The sequence below is a fragment of the Myxine glutinosa genome, chromosome 12 (assembly GCF_964187855.1).
Source record: "Myxine glutinosa chromosome 12, kmMyxGlut1.1, whole genome shotgun sequence".
Taxonomy (NCBI): Eukaryota; Metazoa; Chordata; class Myxini; order Myxiniformes; family Myxinidae; genus Myxine; species Myxine glutinosa.
Window position 1 is genome coordinate 34,731,472 of NC_136272.1, and position 14,896 is coordinate 34,746,367.

Here is a 14,896-nt window from a genome sequence, read left to right on the forward strand (position 1 = left end):
TCACCATCAGCCATGGGCAAATCCACACATTCAAGTTGGCCTCCAAAACCAGATGTCACCTGGGCATCCTCTGTCCTACAGGGTCCTTGGCACACCTTAACTATCTGCTGAGAAGACCCATTCACAGCTAAAGTACTGCTCTCCCCTAACTCAATGATTGCATGGAAAGGAAACAAAGGTTTTTCAAGATCATTAGAATGTCCCACAACGAACCCAAGTATCAGCCCATCACAGGTCGTTGATCTGTCTTCAACCACGTTCACACCCGCTCCAATCTTGTCCACACACACCCATTTGTCCCTAAACCCTGCTGTTGGTTTGGCCCTTGTTTATTTTCTGTTCTGATCCATTCAATGGTCAAGATCTTTCACGAGCTTAAACTACAAAAATGAATTCCTATTCCAAACCACTGAATGCTCAAAAGTTTGAGGAAACAATTCACTTTCCCAACTGAAGGAGACTCAAATCAAGTGGTCATTTTATTAACTTCCAACTTCCACAACACAGAAAACTCCAAATAATTTGCAGCAATGTATAAGCTATTTTCAGCAGTTGTCGAGTTAGTCAAGTTTGAACATGTTACCGTTTCAACTGCTCAAAATCGAAACAGCAAATCAGTTATACATTTATAGGCAAATAAAAATACAAAATAAAAAAAAGAACGTCACCATGTGCAATTGTATTGAAAATGTAATGGAACATGAAAGCCTCAACTTGGCAAAAACAAAAAAGCTAAACTATTGCCAGTCATAAGCAAAGTTTAGTCAACCTCTTCCATCCTGGAAGCATCATCACCCTCCAGTGGGGGCATATCTTCTGTCGCTTCCTGGCCTGCCATGGTCTCAGGTACTCCGTCATCATCTTCGATGCCTTCAAATGAAATTTAACATTTATTAACAAAATTAGCAAGACGTCACAATGGCAACAAAACTCAAGTGCAAATTGGTGACAAACCCAAACAAGCATCCCAGTTCTTACCAAGACCGAGCTTGATCATGCGGTAAATGCGATTTGCATGCGTCTGAGGTTCTTCCAGGGAAAAGCCAGAAGAAAGAAGGGCCGTTTCATAAAGAAGAATGACCAAGTCTTTGACGGACTTGTCATTCTTGTCAGCCTCGGCTTTGCATCGGAGAGAATCTACAATGGGATGCTCCGGGTTAATTTCCAGGTGCTTTTTGGCAGCCATGTAGCCCATTGTGGAGTTGTCACGTAGCGCCTGTGCCTTCATGATACGCTCCATGTTTGCTGTCCAGCCGTACGTGCTCGTCACAATGCAGCAAGGGGACGAGACAAGCCTGTTCGATACAGTTACCTGAAAGAAAATATATGAAATGAATGAATGATCGTTTTAAGGTCATTTTCCCCACTAGAGTGGGGGTTAGCCTTGCAGGCCCCATGACAATCATGGTTCCCTGTTTGAGACTGTTTTTATGGCCGGATGCCCTTCCTGACGCCAACCCTTGGTCCCGCTCTTACGATGCGCAGGTATACGGTGTACCTATTCTAAACCGGGGTACACACCATGATCATTCATCCCAGCAAGCTGGTACTCAATTTGCCGACCTCGGAAGGATGACAGGCTGGGTCAACCCCCCTGGCGTTAATTCAGCGATCGACCGGGATTCGAACCCAGGATCCTAGGATCCCAAGCCGGCACCCTAACCGCTAAGCCAACACCAGGCTTGAAATCACCAACTTGAAAGAAAATATATGATTTAAATAAAAGTTAAAACCAGTTTCGAATGCACGTGCCAAGTTGACTATATACATACACGAAATACTGTAGTACTGTACAAACCTTTTCAACTTTCTTATCCAAAATTTCTTTCATGATTTTGCACATGTTTTCAAACTTGGCCTTCGCTTCCTCCTGCCTTTTCTTTTCATCCTCGTCTTCTGGAAGTTCAAGCCCCTCCTTTGTGACGGAAACCAAGCTCTTGCCCTCAAATTCCTTAAGCTGTTGCACACAGTATTCATCGATGGGTTCCACCATGTAGACCACTTCCAGGCCACGACCACGAACACGTTCCACAAATGCAGAATTTGAAACCTGCTCCTTGGACTCGCCTGCAAAGCCATGCAAGGTGGATTGATTAGCACATCAACAAATTAAGACGGTTGCAAACAAATAAAACGGCCTACAAGTCAACCTACCAGTAATGTAGTAGATGTGCTTCTGGTTCTCCTTCATCCGGCCTATATAGTCCTTGAGAGAGACCATTTCATCACCAGTTGCAGATGTGTGGTAACGTAGCAAATCGGAGAGTCTTTTGCGATTTTGAGAGTCTTCATGAATTCCCAACTAAAAAGATTAAAATAAAAAGTCAACTTTACGAGATCCTGAAATGCTTCTCATCCCACTTCAACAATTTACCGCTTCACAAACAATACTCGAGCTACAACAATACACTTCACCTGTGGAAACCAAGTACAGAGCTAAAATCTACCTGTTAGTAATAATTTTGCATTTAGACTACTTGGTTACATGAAAGTAGTTGGAACCTCCCCCCCCACCCCCCACTCTTTACTCCATTTAGAATAGTGTTTATTTGTTAAGACCCAAATGACACAAAACTGTCATTAGATACCAAAAGCAAAATATTATTTTATTTTTTGGGCTTCTTTGGGCTTTTGGGCACAAAGCGTCTTTGGGCTTCCTGAAAAGTGCTATATAAAATAAATGCATTATTATTATTATTATTATTCTTAAACAAACCTTGGCTCCAAGATCTTCTTCACCACATTAATCAGGTAACATTTCCATTGACAGATTCAAGATTACTGGAAAATTGTAGCCTTCGAGCAGATACCACAACAAAACATGGCACAACATCTTTTCAAATATTACCTTCATATTTTTGGAGAATTGTTCATAGAACTTCTTGTAATTGTCTTTGTCTTCAGCCAGCTCAGTGAAGAGTTCCAAACATTTCTTCACAATGTTCTTGCGAATTACCTTGAGTATCTTGCTCTGCTGCAGCATCTCTCGAGATATATTAAGGGGCAGGTCCTCAGAATCCACGACACCCTTGATGAAGTCTAGGTATTGGAACAGATAGAAATTGCAAAGTTATTTTAAATTATTGCATATTTTTGGCTTTGAGATTACAATATTACAAGTTCACAGGATCATTGGCTTTGCAGTGTTTATACTAACATATTGCAACCACAAATGGCATGAAACATGCACCACACTACAAATTAGTCTCACGTCAGATTAGATGAAAACAAAAACACGACAGCAATAGTTCATTACACTGATGTTGAACCATTCATTTCATTTTTTTTCTTTTTTCAAATTTTTTTTCTTTTTTTTTTTTCCCATTTCATTTTTTTTTCATTTTCATTTTTTCTCAATAATCTTTTTTTCAATCATTTCATTTCATTCATTCACTGATGTTGAATCACCCTTTGCATGAAATGTTGGTGTAAGGTGTTATAGAGGGATGTGTTAGTAGTCTTTAAGCCCCTCTCCCTTCCCCAATCTATGTAACCATCCTGATCATGAGCAAATTAGCTGATGCCCCACCATTCCAAAACCAATTTCAAGCACATAGGTAGCCAAATGAGGTATTAACATGGCTCAGGTGCACACATGTGCACAGATAACGAATAGTAGCCTGGAAACATGTACATGTCAAATTTAGATTGGCGTTTGATACTTACTGAGGTACTCTGGAATGAGGTCCTCGCAGTTGTCCATGATAAATACTCTGCGCACATATAACTTGATGTTATTCTTCTTCTTTTTGTTTTCAAACAGATCAAAGGGAGCCCGTCGTGGCACAAAGAGCAAGGCACGGAACTCCAGCTGTCCTTCCACAGAGAAATGCTGCACAAATGGCACAAGAAAAATATAATTGCACTCAAGCAAAACCAGTAGCGAGCAAATAAATACCATGTCAAAAATAAGCCTCATTTTTATATACACCCTGAAACAGCAATTCAATCAATGGCTTATTTCTCCTGAATTGCAAAAGGCCAGCCATGTCCAAATGGCAGCGACAAATATTGAAGGGTGAAGCAGTGGAAATAATTTTTAAAATAAAATAAAAATGTTAAATACCAACCCACAAGTGCCATGATCTGTTCCAGTTAAACTAGTGGAAATAATTTCATTACCCCGATACCAGGAAATGGGCAACCCTGTTTCAAAACAACTCCTTGGGGGAGGGAGGGGGGAAATAAAAATCCCAAATGCAGACAAAAAAAAGAAAAAAAAAAAAAAGAAAAAAAAAAGACACCAACAGCTTTGGACAACATGTACAAAGCATTATAGCAATGCTAATTTGTACATGAACCTTTCCATGCAAATAATGCTGGCAATACACTTTTGTCTGTTGAATTAGCATTGGCATTGACAGGCTGGAAACGATAATTATTTATCCACCTTTTTTTTCTGAGGAACATGAACTCAGCTGTAAAATAAACTCAAATATCAAAGCCAGATTCGATTACCTTCACAGCCAGATGATCTTCCCAGTCATTGGTCAAACTCTTGTAAAATTCTCCGTACTCATCTTGCGTGATGTCATCTGGGTTCCGGGTCCAGATTGGTTTCGTCTTGTTCAGTTCTTCCTTGTCGATGTACTTCTCTTTGATCTTCTTCTTCTTCTTCTTATCTTTGGATGAAGCTTCATGGTCTTCCTCTTCATCTGATCCAACATCCTCGATCTTTGGCTTTTCTTCACTATCACCTTGTCCTTCTTCCTTTGCCTTTTCTTCCTCCTCGGCCTCATCGTCACTGACCTCCTTATCACGCTCCTTCTCAACCTGGAGAAATTACAAGAAAACATCCATATCAATGCAACCAAATCTCAAAAACATTTGCATGTGCAGTTTTGATAAAATCAAATTTGACAGTTAAAGGCTCTATTGTATATTCCTCAAAACTCAGCTATTCAGATTATGATATTGTGTTAACCATCAGTTTTATGCAAGGATGTGGGGGCAACCTCAGCAGTCTGCAGCTCTCTGCAGACCTGGACAAAATCAGACTGGTCAAACAAGTGGAACACGTCTTTCAATCCTGACAAATCTCACTCTCTTACGATGTCTCTCCGAAAAGACCGACTGGACAACCCTTCCATCTACTTTCTGAATAATCCTCTCCAAGAAGTTCTGTCACTCAAGCTTTTGGGTCTCACTATCTGCCATGATCTTTCCTGGGAAAACCACATTTCCAAGCTGGCCTCCAAAGCCAGTCGCCGACTGGGCATCCTCCGTCGTGCGAAGTCCTTCCTCGGCACACCTGAGCTCCTCACCACATACAAGGCTTTCATCCGCAGCTCAATGGAATACTGTTCTCCCCTATGGGCCGATGCTCCTGCCTCACACCTAGCTCGGCTTCACGCTGTAGAAACCAAAGCTTTCAGAATTATTGGAATCTCCCGTGATGAAGCTATCTGAGGGCCTTTCACTTACTCACCGCAGACAGGTAGGTGGTCTCTGTCTTCTACCGACTCCTCTCCGGCCTTGCTCCCCAAGCTGTCTGTGCTTTGTCCCCCAAATATTCCTACAGGTCGCACAAGATCTGCCAGTAACCCTCTTATGGTTAAACTGCCGAAATCTCGGCTCTCTGCTCACCTTCACTCTTTCATTCCTCTTTTCTCCCGCCTCTGGAACAAACTCCCACACTCCCTTCAATCCCACTCCTCCCTCCAGGTCTTTAAAACAGCTGATCTCTTATTCTTTCCCCATCCAAAGCCTTGATCTTTTCTACCCCCACTAATTCACCCCAGATCCACCTTGTTTGAAATTCCAACTTCTTTCCTGGAAGTCCTGGCAATGTCCATGTTTTATACCTCTCCCACCCCCCCCCCCTTCCGATGCTTCCCCCCCCCCCTCCCGCCCCCCAAGCCCTCTCCCTCCCACAGATCTCTCGATGTCCCTGCTCTTAGATGTGGTGTTTGCGTTCCTCCCCCTCTCGCCCCATCTTGTCTACCGCTCCCCATGTTTTATATGTCGGTTTGTCTCTGTGTGATTAATGTTAGCTTTCACGAGCCTCGATCTTGTATACAAAAAAAGAAAATAAAAATCCAGACCCAGTGGGAGTAAAAGAAATACAACTGTCCTCACAGTGTGGTATAAATTTGCCTTTAAAATTGAAATTGTTTTCCATTCTCTTTGCAAACACAAAACCAAAATGTTTGTGACGTCTCATGCTCAGTTCACAAAATGGAGGTAGAGACCTCAGTTCACAAAATCCTAATTAACACAATGAAGCTGCATGTGCAAACCTTTAAACACATTGGAGAGCTGTCTAGACACCACCCACAATTGTTCGGAATAAAATCCTGTTCATGTTGGTTTTCTGGCAAGTCCAAAAAGTCTCATACAGAATTTGAATTAACAGCTACACAACCACAATGTATTTATATTTGCACTTAAGCAGTAGGCATGCTTTGCTTATTGTCCACAATCCATGTTTTATTATTTGGGGGAAAGGAGGGGCCGGGAGATGGACAAGAACAAGTTCATTAGATTTTGGTTAAGGACCAGATGCAGATCCAGCCTAAACAGTGGAATACAAAATGCAAACTTTTCAGGTTATTGCACTCCAGAGTGCTGTTCTAGTTAATTGCACAATCACGAAACGTTGCTAATTCTGGGCAATGCAATGCAGGGGTGTGTTCAGTTGTCAAGCAGCCAGGTAGTGATTGCCAAGCCAGGTGTTCCTGGACATCTTTTAATCTTGTGCTCTAGAAGAAAAACTTAGCAACTGAACACACCTCGCCCATTGCTGAACTGCAATCCATGTGAGTTGGACAATCACAAATTCAACAAATTTGAAAACCAAAAACATTGGGTATAAAGTGCTTTACTTTGATGGGTATAACGTGCTTTTTATAAATAAAAACATTACATTTTTCTTTGCAAGCAACGTTGCAACAGGCAGTCAAGTACAAGTGTAAAGTTGAAAATTGAAATAAAATAAAAACCCACCAAAACAGGCGAAGCAAAGCAGAGAAAAGCTGCACTCAAAGGTGGCTTAATCGGGATTTCATACACATGGGGAAAGTAAAACCAACTTAAGAGGACCATGTAGTATGGCATGCCATTTTAGGAGGGCGATCAAATAAATCTTAAATTTGCTATATCCACAACTTACGTAAAGAGTGATGGGATAGCCAATGAACTGAGAATGTTTCTTGATCACCTCCTTCACCCTACGATCTTCCAAATACTCAGTCTGATCCTCCTTCATGAGCAGGATAACCTTGGTTCCACGGCCTAGCGGTTCAGCTTGGGAGGGGAGAGATGCATGAACCATGACGATCACAATATTTAAAGATAGGAATGCAAGCTTTCGCATGAATCGGCAATGCCAGAAAACGCCGGGTGGGCCACGTACTGTTGTCTGGACGAATGGTGAAGGAACCACCAGCAGATGACTCCCAAGCATACTGCTCATCGTCATTGTGTTTGCTGATGACAGTAACCCTCTCAGCAACCAGGTAAGCAGAGTAAAAACCAACACCAAATTGGCCAATCATCGAAATATCTGCACCTGCATTCAGTGCTTCCATGAAAGCTTTTGTGCCAGACTTTGCAATGGTACCCAGATTGTTAACAAGATCAGCCTTGGTCATGCCCACACCAGTATCAATGAGTGTCAATGTGCGATCATGTTTGTTGGGGATGACGTCGATTTTCATCTCCTTGCCGGAATCCATCTTTGATGCATCAGTAAGGCTTTCGTACCGAATCTTGTCCAATGCCTGTACATATATATATATATACAAACAAAAACAAAAAACATCAGGTACATGACAATCACTAAGTTTGCATAACAAGTCACCTGTGATGCTCAAGCATCTAAACATTCAAACCTTGATTTGTTCTCTTCCCTTTACAAGGGTTCAGGTCTGATGGCACCGAGCTCCTGCCCCACCTTGACCACAATACTCCTCCACACCTGTCCTCAGCCAGCTCTATGGTCTCCAAACACCCCCACCTTACTAAAATCCCTCTCCACACAATCCTCCAATCTCAACCGTTCTCTACATTTTTCCCCTCTGCCAGTTTCTTCCCCATACACACACCAAATGTCCAGCCCATCTCAGTTGGCATTTCACCAATCTCCCCAGCACTAACCATAATCCCAGGCCTCAAGTCAAATTATTCACTTTTTCCCCGACAAAAAAAAAAAATAATAATAATAATTCATGGATTGCCTGAATGGAACACCTCAATGCCGATTACAGCGATACATGTTTACATGTGGGTTTTTTGGTTCTTCGCCCCCTGTTGGTAAGGGCAGGAATTTGTGGTTTCGGCCATATTCCAAGCAGTTAGTGAGCACAGATTTTGATGCGGTCAATGGCATCAGATATGCTTGTGGCCAAATTTCATCAAAATTGTTGGCTTCAAGCGATAATGACTGGTCTTTACAGACCCACTCACTGATGACATAAGTTCAACAGACTAAAGTCCAGGTGAGCTAAATTATACCGACATCAACTTGGTATTATAGTCATACAAGGTTCACCCAGCCAGTAAGGAATAAAGTGTAACTCACACCACCAGTAACACGATATTTGTAATGCTGGATTTGAACAGTAGATTTTAAATTTGCTGTTCAACTCGCTATCAAAATACATTTTAAAAAAACAAACAAAAAAACACCTCAAACATTATTAGTCAACTCATCTCCAATGTCTTGCAATGTTACCTTAAAAATAAGAGGTTGAGGACTATAACTGTAGGAGGTAGAACAAAGGAAAAGGAGGGTGGGGGAGGGGGAGAAGACACCAACAGCAAAGGAGATATGCTTGGAGGAACATCATGACGTACATCTGACGAGTTGGAAATGAGTTCTCGAAGGAAAATTTCCTTGTTCGAGTAAAAGGTGTTGATGATGAGCGACATCAATTGGGCAATTTCTGCCTGAAAGGCAAATGTCTCCACTTCCTCCATCTCCACCTGTGCGTCTTCAGGCATCTGGGGAAGAGTTTGCAAGGGGGAAAAATATATATATATAATAATTCAAAATCGACTCATATTTCCCAACATCAGTCAGTCCCCCCCCCTCCTCCCTCCTATGGAAAGATATACGACTGGTAATAAAATTCGTTGAAAGGTGGTTAATAAAAAGTGTCGTATACTGTATAGACTATAGAGAATGCCTAAAAGTAAAAGGTAGTTTGCAGGATGGCAGAGATAGTCGTACACGCCCCTCTAGTCTAAGCTGGCTCACCTGGGTTAGAACATTGGCCCAGCTATAATCTATCATCCTGGTGTGTCAGGCAGGTTTAATCCTCCAGGTGTGCCGTCTGAGGGACGTCAAACTGGAATTCCTTGGACATCAAGGATCCCACGTGAATTTCACAAAGAGCAGGCGAGCCATCACCGGCACCCTGAACAAATTCCAAATTCCAGCTACAACTACTGGTGAGGGATGGAAAAACCAACCAGCATGACACTTGCCAAGAGAAAAATAAATAAATAAAATAAAACCACAACCTTTAACAGCCCAAACGATCCCAATCTGTGGGGTCAGCCAAGAAACGTTTTCGGCAGTCATTCACGAACCGGCCGACTAGGCCAGACATTCCGTTGAAACCGACGGGAATTTGAAGCCTGCTTAGGCCTAGGGTGCCAGCGATAACTCGCCTCTTCACGAAAGACACTGTGGGGGTCTAAAAGCTACCAACGAATGCTAGCAGATGAGACACCCGGCTTTAAGGTCCACCCGATGGACGGGGAACACGTCACAAGTATCACATGCCAGGATAAGTTTATAACTGTCGGGATTCGAACAAAGGGTAGACAGCTCAGAGGCGAGTGGGAACGCTTACACTTAGCTCTATCACAATCACTCCCCAAATCAGACATTTTGGATGCGAGAAATGGAACGAAAAAACATTTACAATCCACTAGAGTAAAGTAAAGATTATTCAACAGTAATGCTAATGCACAAACATTCATTTAATCCAACAAGATCCAAAATGTCTCCTTGTTGGGAAAAATAGACCATTCAACTCGCACCGAAGCGTCAAATTCGAAACGTTCAACCACGTTTTGTCGGGACGATTCTGGAAGCTTCTCGCGCTCAAACCGCGCTTGGTTAAAAATAAGAATGCGTCAAAGCTTAGTTAAAAAAACCTTTTTTTTTTTTTAATCTACCAATTTCCCCAATTTACAAATCGGCTCTTAACTTCCCTAGACTCGAACGATAAAAAATTAATAAAATTCTACCTGAGGATGAGGGAACGCATTCACCCGAACATCGTAATATAGATAAAAAAAAGATTAAATCGAAGGCAAATCATGTTTCTTTCATAAAATACAAAGAAATACTTAGTAAACTAAAGTTTAATCGAAACAAGTATTACATTTACACAGACTTAAAATTTGAAGAAAAAAAAGAAATATATATATATTTTCACACAGGATAATCCACAACGGTATCACAACGATATTATTATTACACTTACGATGCCGATGATAGTGAAGCCTGAAGCTCAGAATTCGAACCCACGACCGCCGCCGCGCCCGCTGAGGTAAGAACACGATGCCTTAGTGAACGTACCGTTTGCCGCTCCCCGCGCTTTATGTGTACGGTAGCGATACGCCCATTGGCCCGATGGAACTCTTCTAAATGGAAAATAAAACACCTCAAAGAGTCAGAGATAAAAGAATGAATACGTTAAAGTAGTATACTGGAAAATAAGATCAATACGTAATGACAGGGATTTCAAAAGGCTAATATACAATCGGACCTACTTCACGGTCGCGGAGGTATCGCGCGGAGGAACACAGATCCTTCCAGCACCTTCTGGAGGATTCGCTGACCTCCCACGTGACTAGCACGAAACACGTGGAATAATGACAAGCGCGAACAGTGGAACAATGTGATTTTAAAACCATTGAAGCTTAAAAGCGACTTACATCGTTGTGTTTTAGACCTGCCACGATTTTTTAACTCTTGATTCCCAAACAAACGATGATTTTTTTTCATTTATCGAAACGACATATTTTAACGTCTTGTTATAAACCGCTTGTAGCAGCCAGCGAAAGGAAGCAAACAATAAAATCAGGTAACGATATATATATATATATATATACTGTATATATATATATATATATATATATATATATATATATATATATATATATATATATATATATATATATATATATATATATATATATATATATATTACGTATTAATTAATATACTACGAAGTATAAAACGTGTTTGTTTCATGTCGAGGCTGTTCTAATCGATTCCACTGGAAGAAGTTTCTCGAAAGGAAAGGGATCGATCGCTTCGAGAACCGTCAGGATATTTCAGTGCCTCTCACACCCCCACGTGAGGCGGGCCGAAAAGATGGGTATAAATGGTTCCACAATCTCCAGCAATTAATTTCATTAAATAATTTACCTCATTTATACACATCACATGTTCATGTGTTATTCATATGTATAATAATACATATCACTTGCAGCATGCTGAGAGCGAAATATATTGTAATTGGCATAGTCAACACAAAGAGATGCGTGTAATTGTCGAAAGAGAGCGATGGAGCGAAAGGTACCGAAACAAGTTTAACAAAGTACAGTGCAGCTCCTTTCCAGTGTAGTGCGGTGTATAGGCTGCTTGGGCGTTGCTTTTCATCCAAAACCATTTTTTTAAAACCCCGTTTATAATCGTTTGCCATTGTTACCTTGCAGTATGTGCCGTGAGCTCGTGTCGAATTGTCATTCAATTCTTGATTATGGGAATTCGGAAAATGCTCGTGCATCGTTTCCCCGGCTCAGAAACCGGTCACGTGACGTTTGCGTCATCGATGGAAACGTCCAGATTTTACAACCCCATATGAATCGACTTTATGAAGCTTCGTTTCTATTTCCTTTGCATCTTTGATTCTGAATTAAAAAATCCCCCCCTTCCCCCCCCAACAATGCCTTTCACATCACACGAGGTTTGTTTGAAAATCCCTGCATCAACCACCCCCCTGTTCCCTCCCAGGGGGCGGTGACCCACCGTGAAAGACCATGGTGTTCCCAGGTGCAACATCGGCCCGTAGAGGGTACAGTATTACACGTGGCTTTACGTCATGGTTTCAGATGGGACTATCTGGGTCTATTTGAGGTGAAAGAGGAAGAAACCCATTAAAAGTCGCAATTTCATTGGATTAATTGTTCCATGACAAGATGTGTGGTGTCGATCCAATCTTTACATCGACATTGCACATGTGACGTCACCATATTTTACGTCAGTCGTCACCATTAGCATCTTCATCATCATCATCATCATCATCATCGTACGAGAAAGAGGTTAACCTTGTAAATTCTCGATCTTTTCTTCGGTGTGCAATATGTTCATTATAACGTTATTTACAGATTACAGCACGGAGTATTTACTGTACAAACGAGCAAACAGTGAAACTACACGTGGACTCCATCATTGTGTTTATATTCGTTAAAATGAAATAGTGAATTTTTACGCTGTATTTTCTTGTGGCTATCGTGTGTGTGTGTGTGTGTGTGTGTGTGTGTGTGTGTGTATGTGTGTGTGTGTGTGTGTGTGTGTGTGTGTTTGTTTGTTTGTTTGTATGTGTATGCGTGTGTATGTATGTGTGTGCGGACATGTATGTGTGCATATAGTTGTGTGTGTGTGTGTGTGTGTGTGTGTGTGTGTGTGTGTGTGTGTGTGTGTGTGTGTGTGTGTGTGTGTGTGTGTGTGTGCGCGTATGTGTGTATGTGTGTGTGTGTGTTTGTATGTGTGTGTATGTATGTGTGTGTATGTGTGCATATATTTGTGTGTGTGTGCGTATGTGTGTGTGTGTGTGTTTGTATGTGTATGTGTGTGTATGTATGTGTGTGCGGACATGTATGTGTGCATATATTTGTGTGTATGTGTGTGTGTATGTATGTGTGTGCGTACATGTATGTGTATGTATGTGTGTGTGCGTGTGTATGTGTGCATATGTGTGTGTGTATGTGTGCATATATGTGTGTGTGTGTTTGTATGTGTGTGCGTACATGTATGTGTGTGTATGTGTGCATATATTTGTGTGTATGTGTGTGTGTATGTATGTGTGTGCGTACATGTATGTGTATGTATGTGTGTGTGCGTGTGTATGTGTGCATATATGTGTGTGTTGTGTGTGTATGTATGTGTGTGCATACATGTATGTGTGTGCATACAGGTATGTGTGTGTGCGTGTGTGTGTATTGTATAGAGCAGTATTTCTCAAACGGTGGGCCGTGACCCCCAAGGGGGCCGTGAGTAGGTTTCCACGGGGGTTGCGAGCTGTCTGCACTAGGTCGTTACACAAGTCCTAGTGATGTTCCCAAATCGATGTTTAGGATGAGCTACGATGTTCGCTGAGTAAGACTTGTGCCCAAATTGACATGTGTGCAAAAAGGAAATATAAAAATGGCCCAGATTGCAGCCTTTCTTACCCCTGCCAGTTGCCACCGAAGGAGGATGGAGGTTATGTTTGCACACCCCTGTATGTTTTTCTGTCTGTTTGTGAAAAGGTTATCTCAAAAAGTTGTGGAAGGATTCGGACGAAATTTGGTGGACATATTGGGTGTGTGACAAGGACGAAATTATGAGATTTCGGTGAGAATCTGGATCCGGATCTGGATCTGAGAATTTTTAAAGTGATTCTTCACCATTGAGTGATGGAGCTAAAACCAATATATAGCATGATATCTCAAAAATTTATGGATGACTTTTGGCAAAACTAGGTGGATGAGTTGGTGAGGCGACAAGAACAAGTCGATTCGATTTTGGTTGAGGTCCTGATCCAAATCCGACCCATCAGTGGATACAAAGTTCAGCTTGGTGGAGGTATGCTCTCTACCGAGTGCCATGCTACCAACCCTACACCTGTAGGCATTAATTAGCCCAGCCCAGTTTTCCCCACCTGGGTTAACAAACCCCCACTAGAATAAACCCAGTATTCTCCCAGTAAAGTGTCTTTTTTAAACTGTTGTGGGGGTTAGCATGGGGTTGTGGCGACCAAATACCAGGACAGGTTGACCATATATCTGGCTGAGAATCACTGAGAGAGGTAGCAAGCACACTTACCTTGAAGCCCATTAGTCTGAGTTCCATTCCAAAACCGACTATAAACTGTCTGATTGGTGCTCGCAGGCAAGGTGTTGCATCCATCACAGGTTGCACCGACCCTCTGATAGCATTATTTGGTCAGTTGGTGTCTTTGTTGAAAATTTGGTGTCTTTATTGAAGAGTTGGTGAAACGAAATAAAGTTTTGGGGCCTGGATAAACACCTGAGAGTACTGAAGATTGCAGAGCAGGTAATCATGCTTATCTGATCTGCCATCACGAGTCCATGTCATTGATGTATTTCTTATCGGACTAACTTTGCTCATACATGACAGCCATTGTTCACAAGAACAGCCTCATCACTGATCCAACTGGTTGGAGGCATCCAACGTTTTCCATTCCTTCATGTCTTTCACTAAGGGTGAAAACAAAATCATAAATATAAAATAATTAACTAAATCTGGACATAAAATGATTATTAAGTTTGGCTTGTTACACACTTACGCTGTACCTTGCTGTATTCAGCATTTATCACCTGTCACCTGCATTGTTATAATATCGCTCCCGAGATCGAGTCTGCAATGTATCGACATATCCAAGCTTCGGGACAAGCTTTCACCACGACGGTTTAGCCACGACAAAGAACAATAAAACTCGTTTTCCATTTTTTGATCGTGAATGGCCGTTCCTTTGTTCTTCGCTGGCCCGTACGTGTGCTCAAATTGGTGACGTCATTAGGCACCCTCCATTTACTCAACTTCCCCCAAGAGATTCGCACATCGTGCGTTAAAACTGTATCGACATGGAATTGGCCGCCATTCCACCAAGTTGTGCAAGTGATCCGCATCCAATGTTCCCCAAATCTG

The 14,896-nt window shown here is 41.8% G+C and overlaps 1 protein-coding gene across 2 annotated transcripts; it reads right to left on the bottom strand.

Annotated features, from left to right (window-relative positions):
- Nucleotides 1-466: 466 nt before the first annotated feature.
- Nucleotides 467-10,808, bottom strand: LOC137410931 (heat shock protein HSP 90-alpha). 2 transcript variants are annotated; one of them, XM_078766705.1, is made up of 12 exons: nt 10,729-10,808; nt 10,440-10,599; nt 8,797-8,943; nt 7,355-7,721; nt 7,112-7,245; nt 4,459-4,773; nt 3,667-3,832; nt 2,849-3,039; nt 2,155-2,302; nt 1,799-2,067; nt 979-1,312; nt 467-870 (listed from the first exon to the last, which is right to left on the bottom strand). In XM_078766705.1, the coding sequence occupies exons 3-12, from the start codon at nt 8,941-8,943 to the stop codon at nt 761-763; spliced, it is 2,181 nt and encodes a 726-aa protein (XP_078622831.1). In that variant the 5' UTR covers nt 10,440-10,599; nt 10,729-10,808; the 3' UTR covers nt 467-760. The 2 variants fall into 2 exon arrangements, with proteins under 2 accessions (XP_078622831.1, XP_078622832.1); XM_078766706.1 differs by lacking the exon at nt 10,729-10,808 and having other exon boundaries at nt 10,440-10,686.
- Between the last annotated feature and the right edge of the window lie 4,088 nt (nt 10,809-14,896).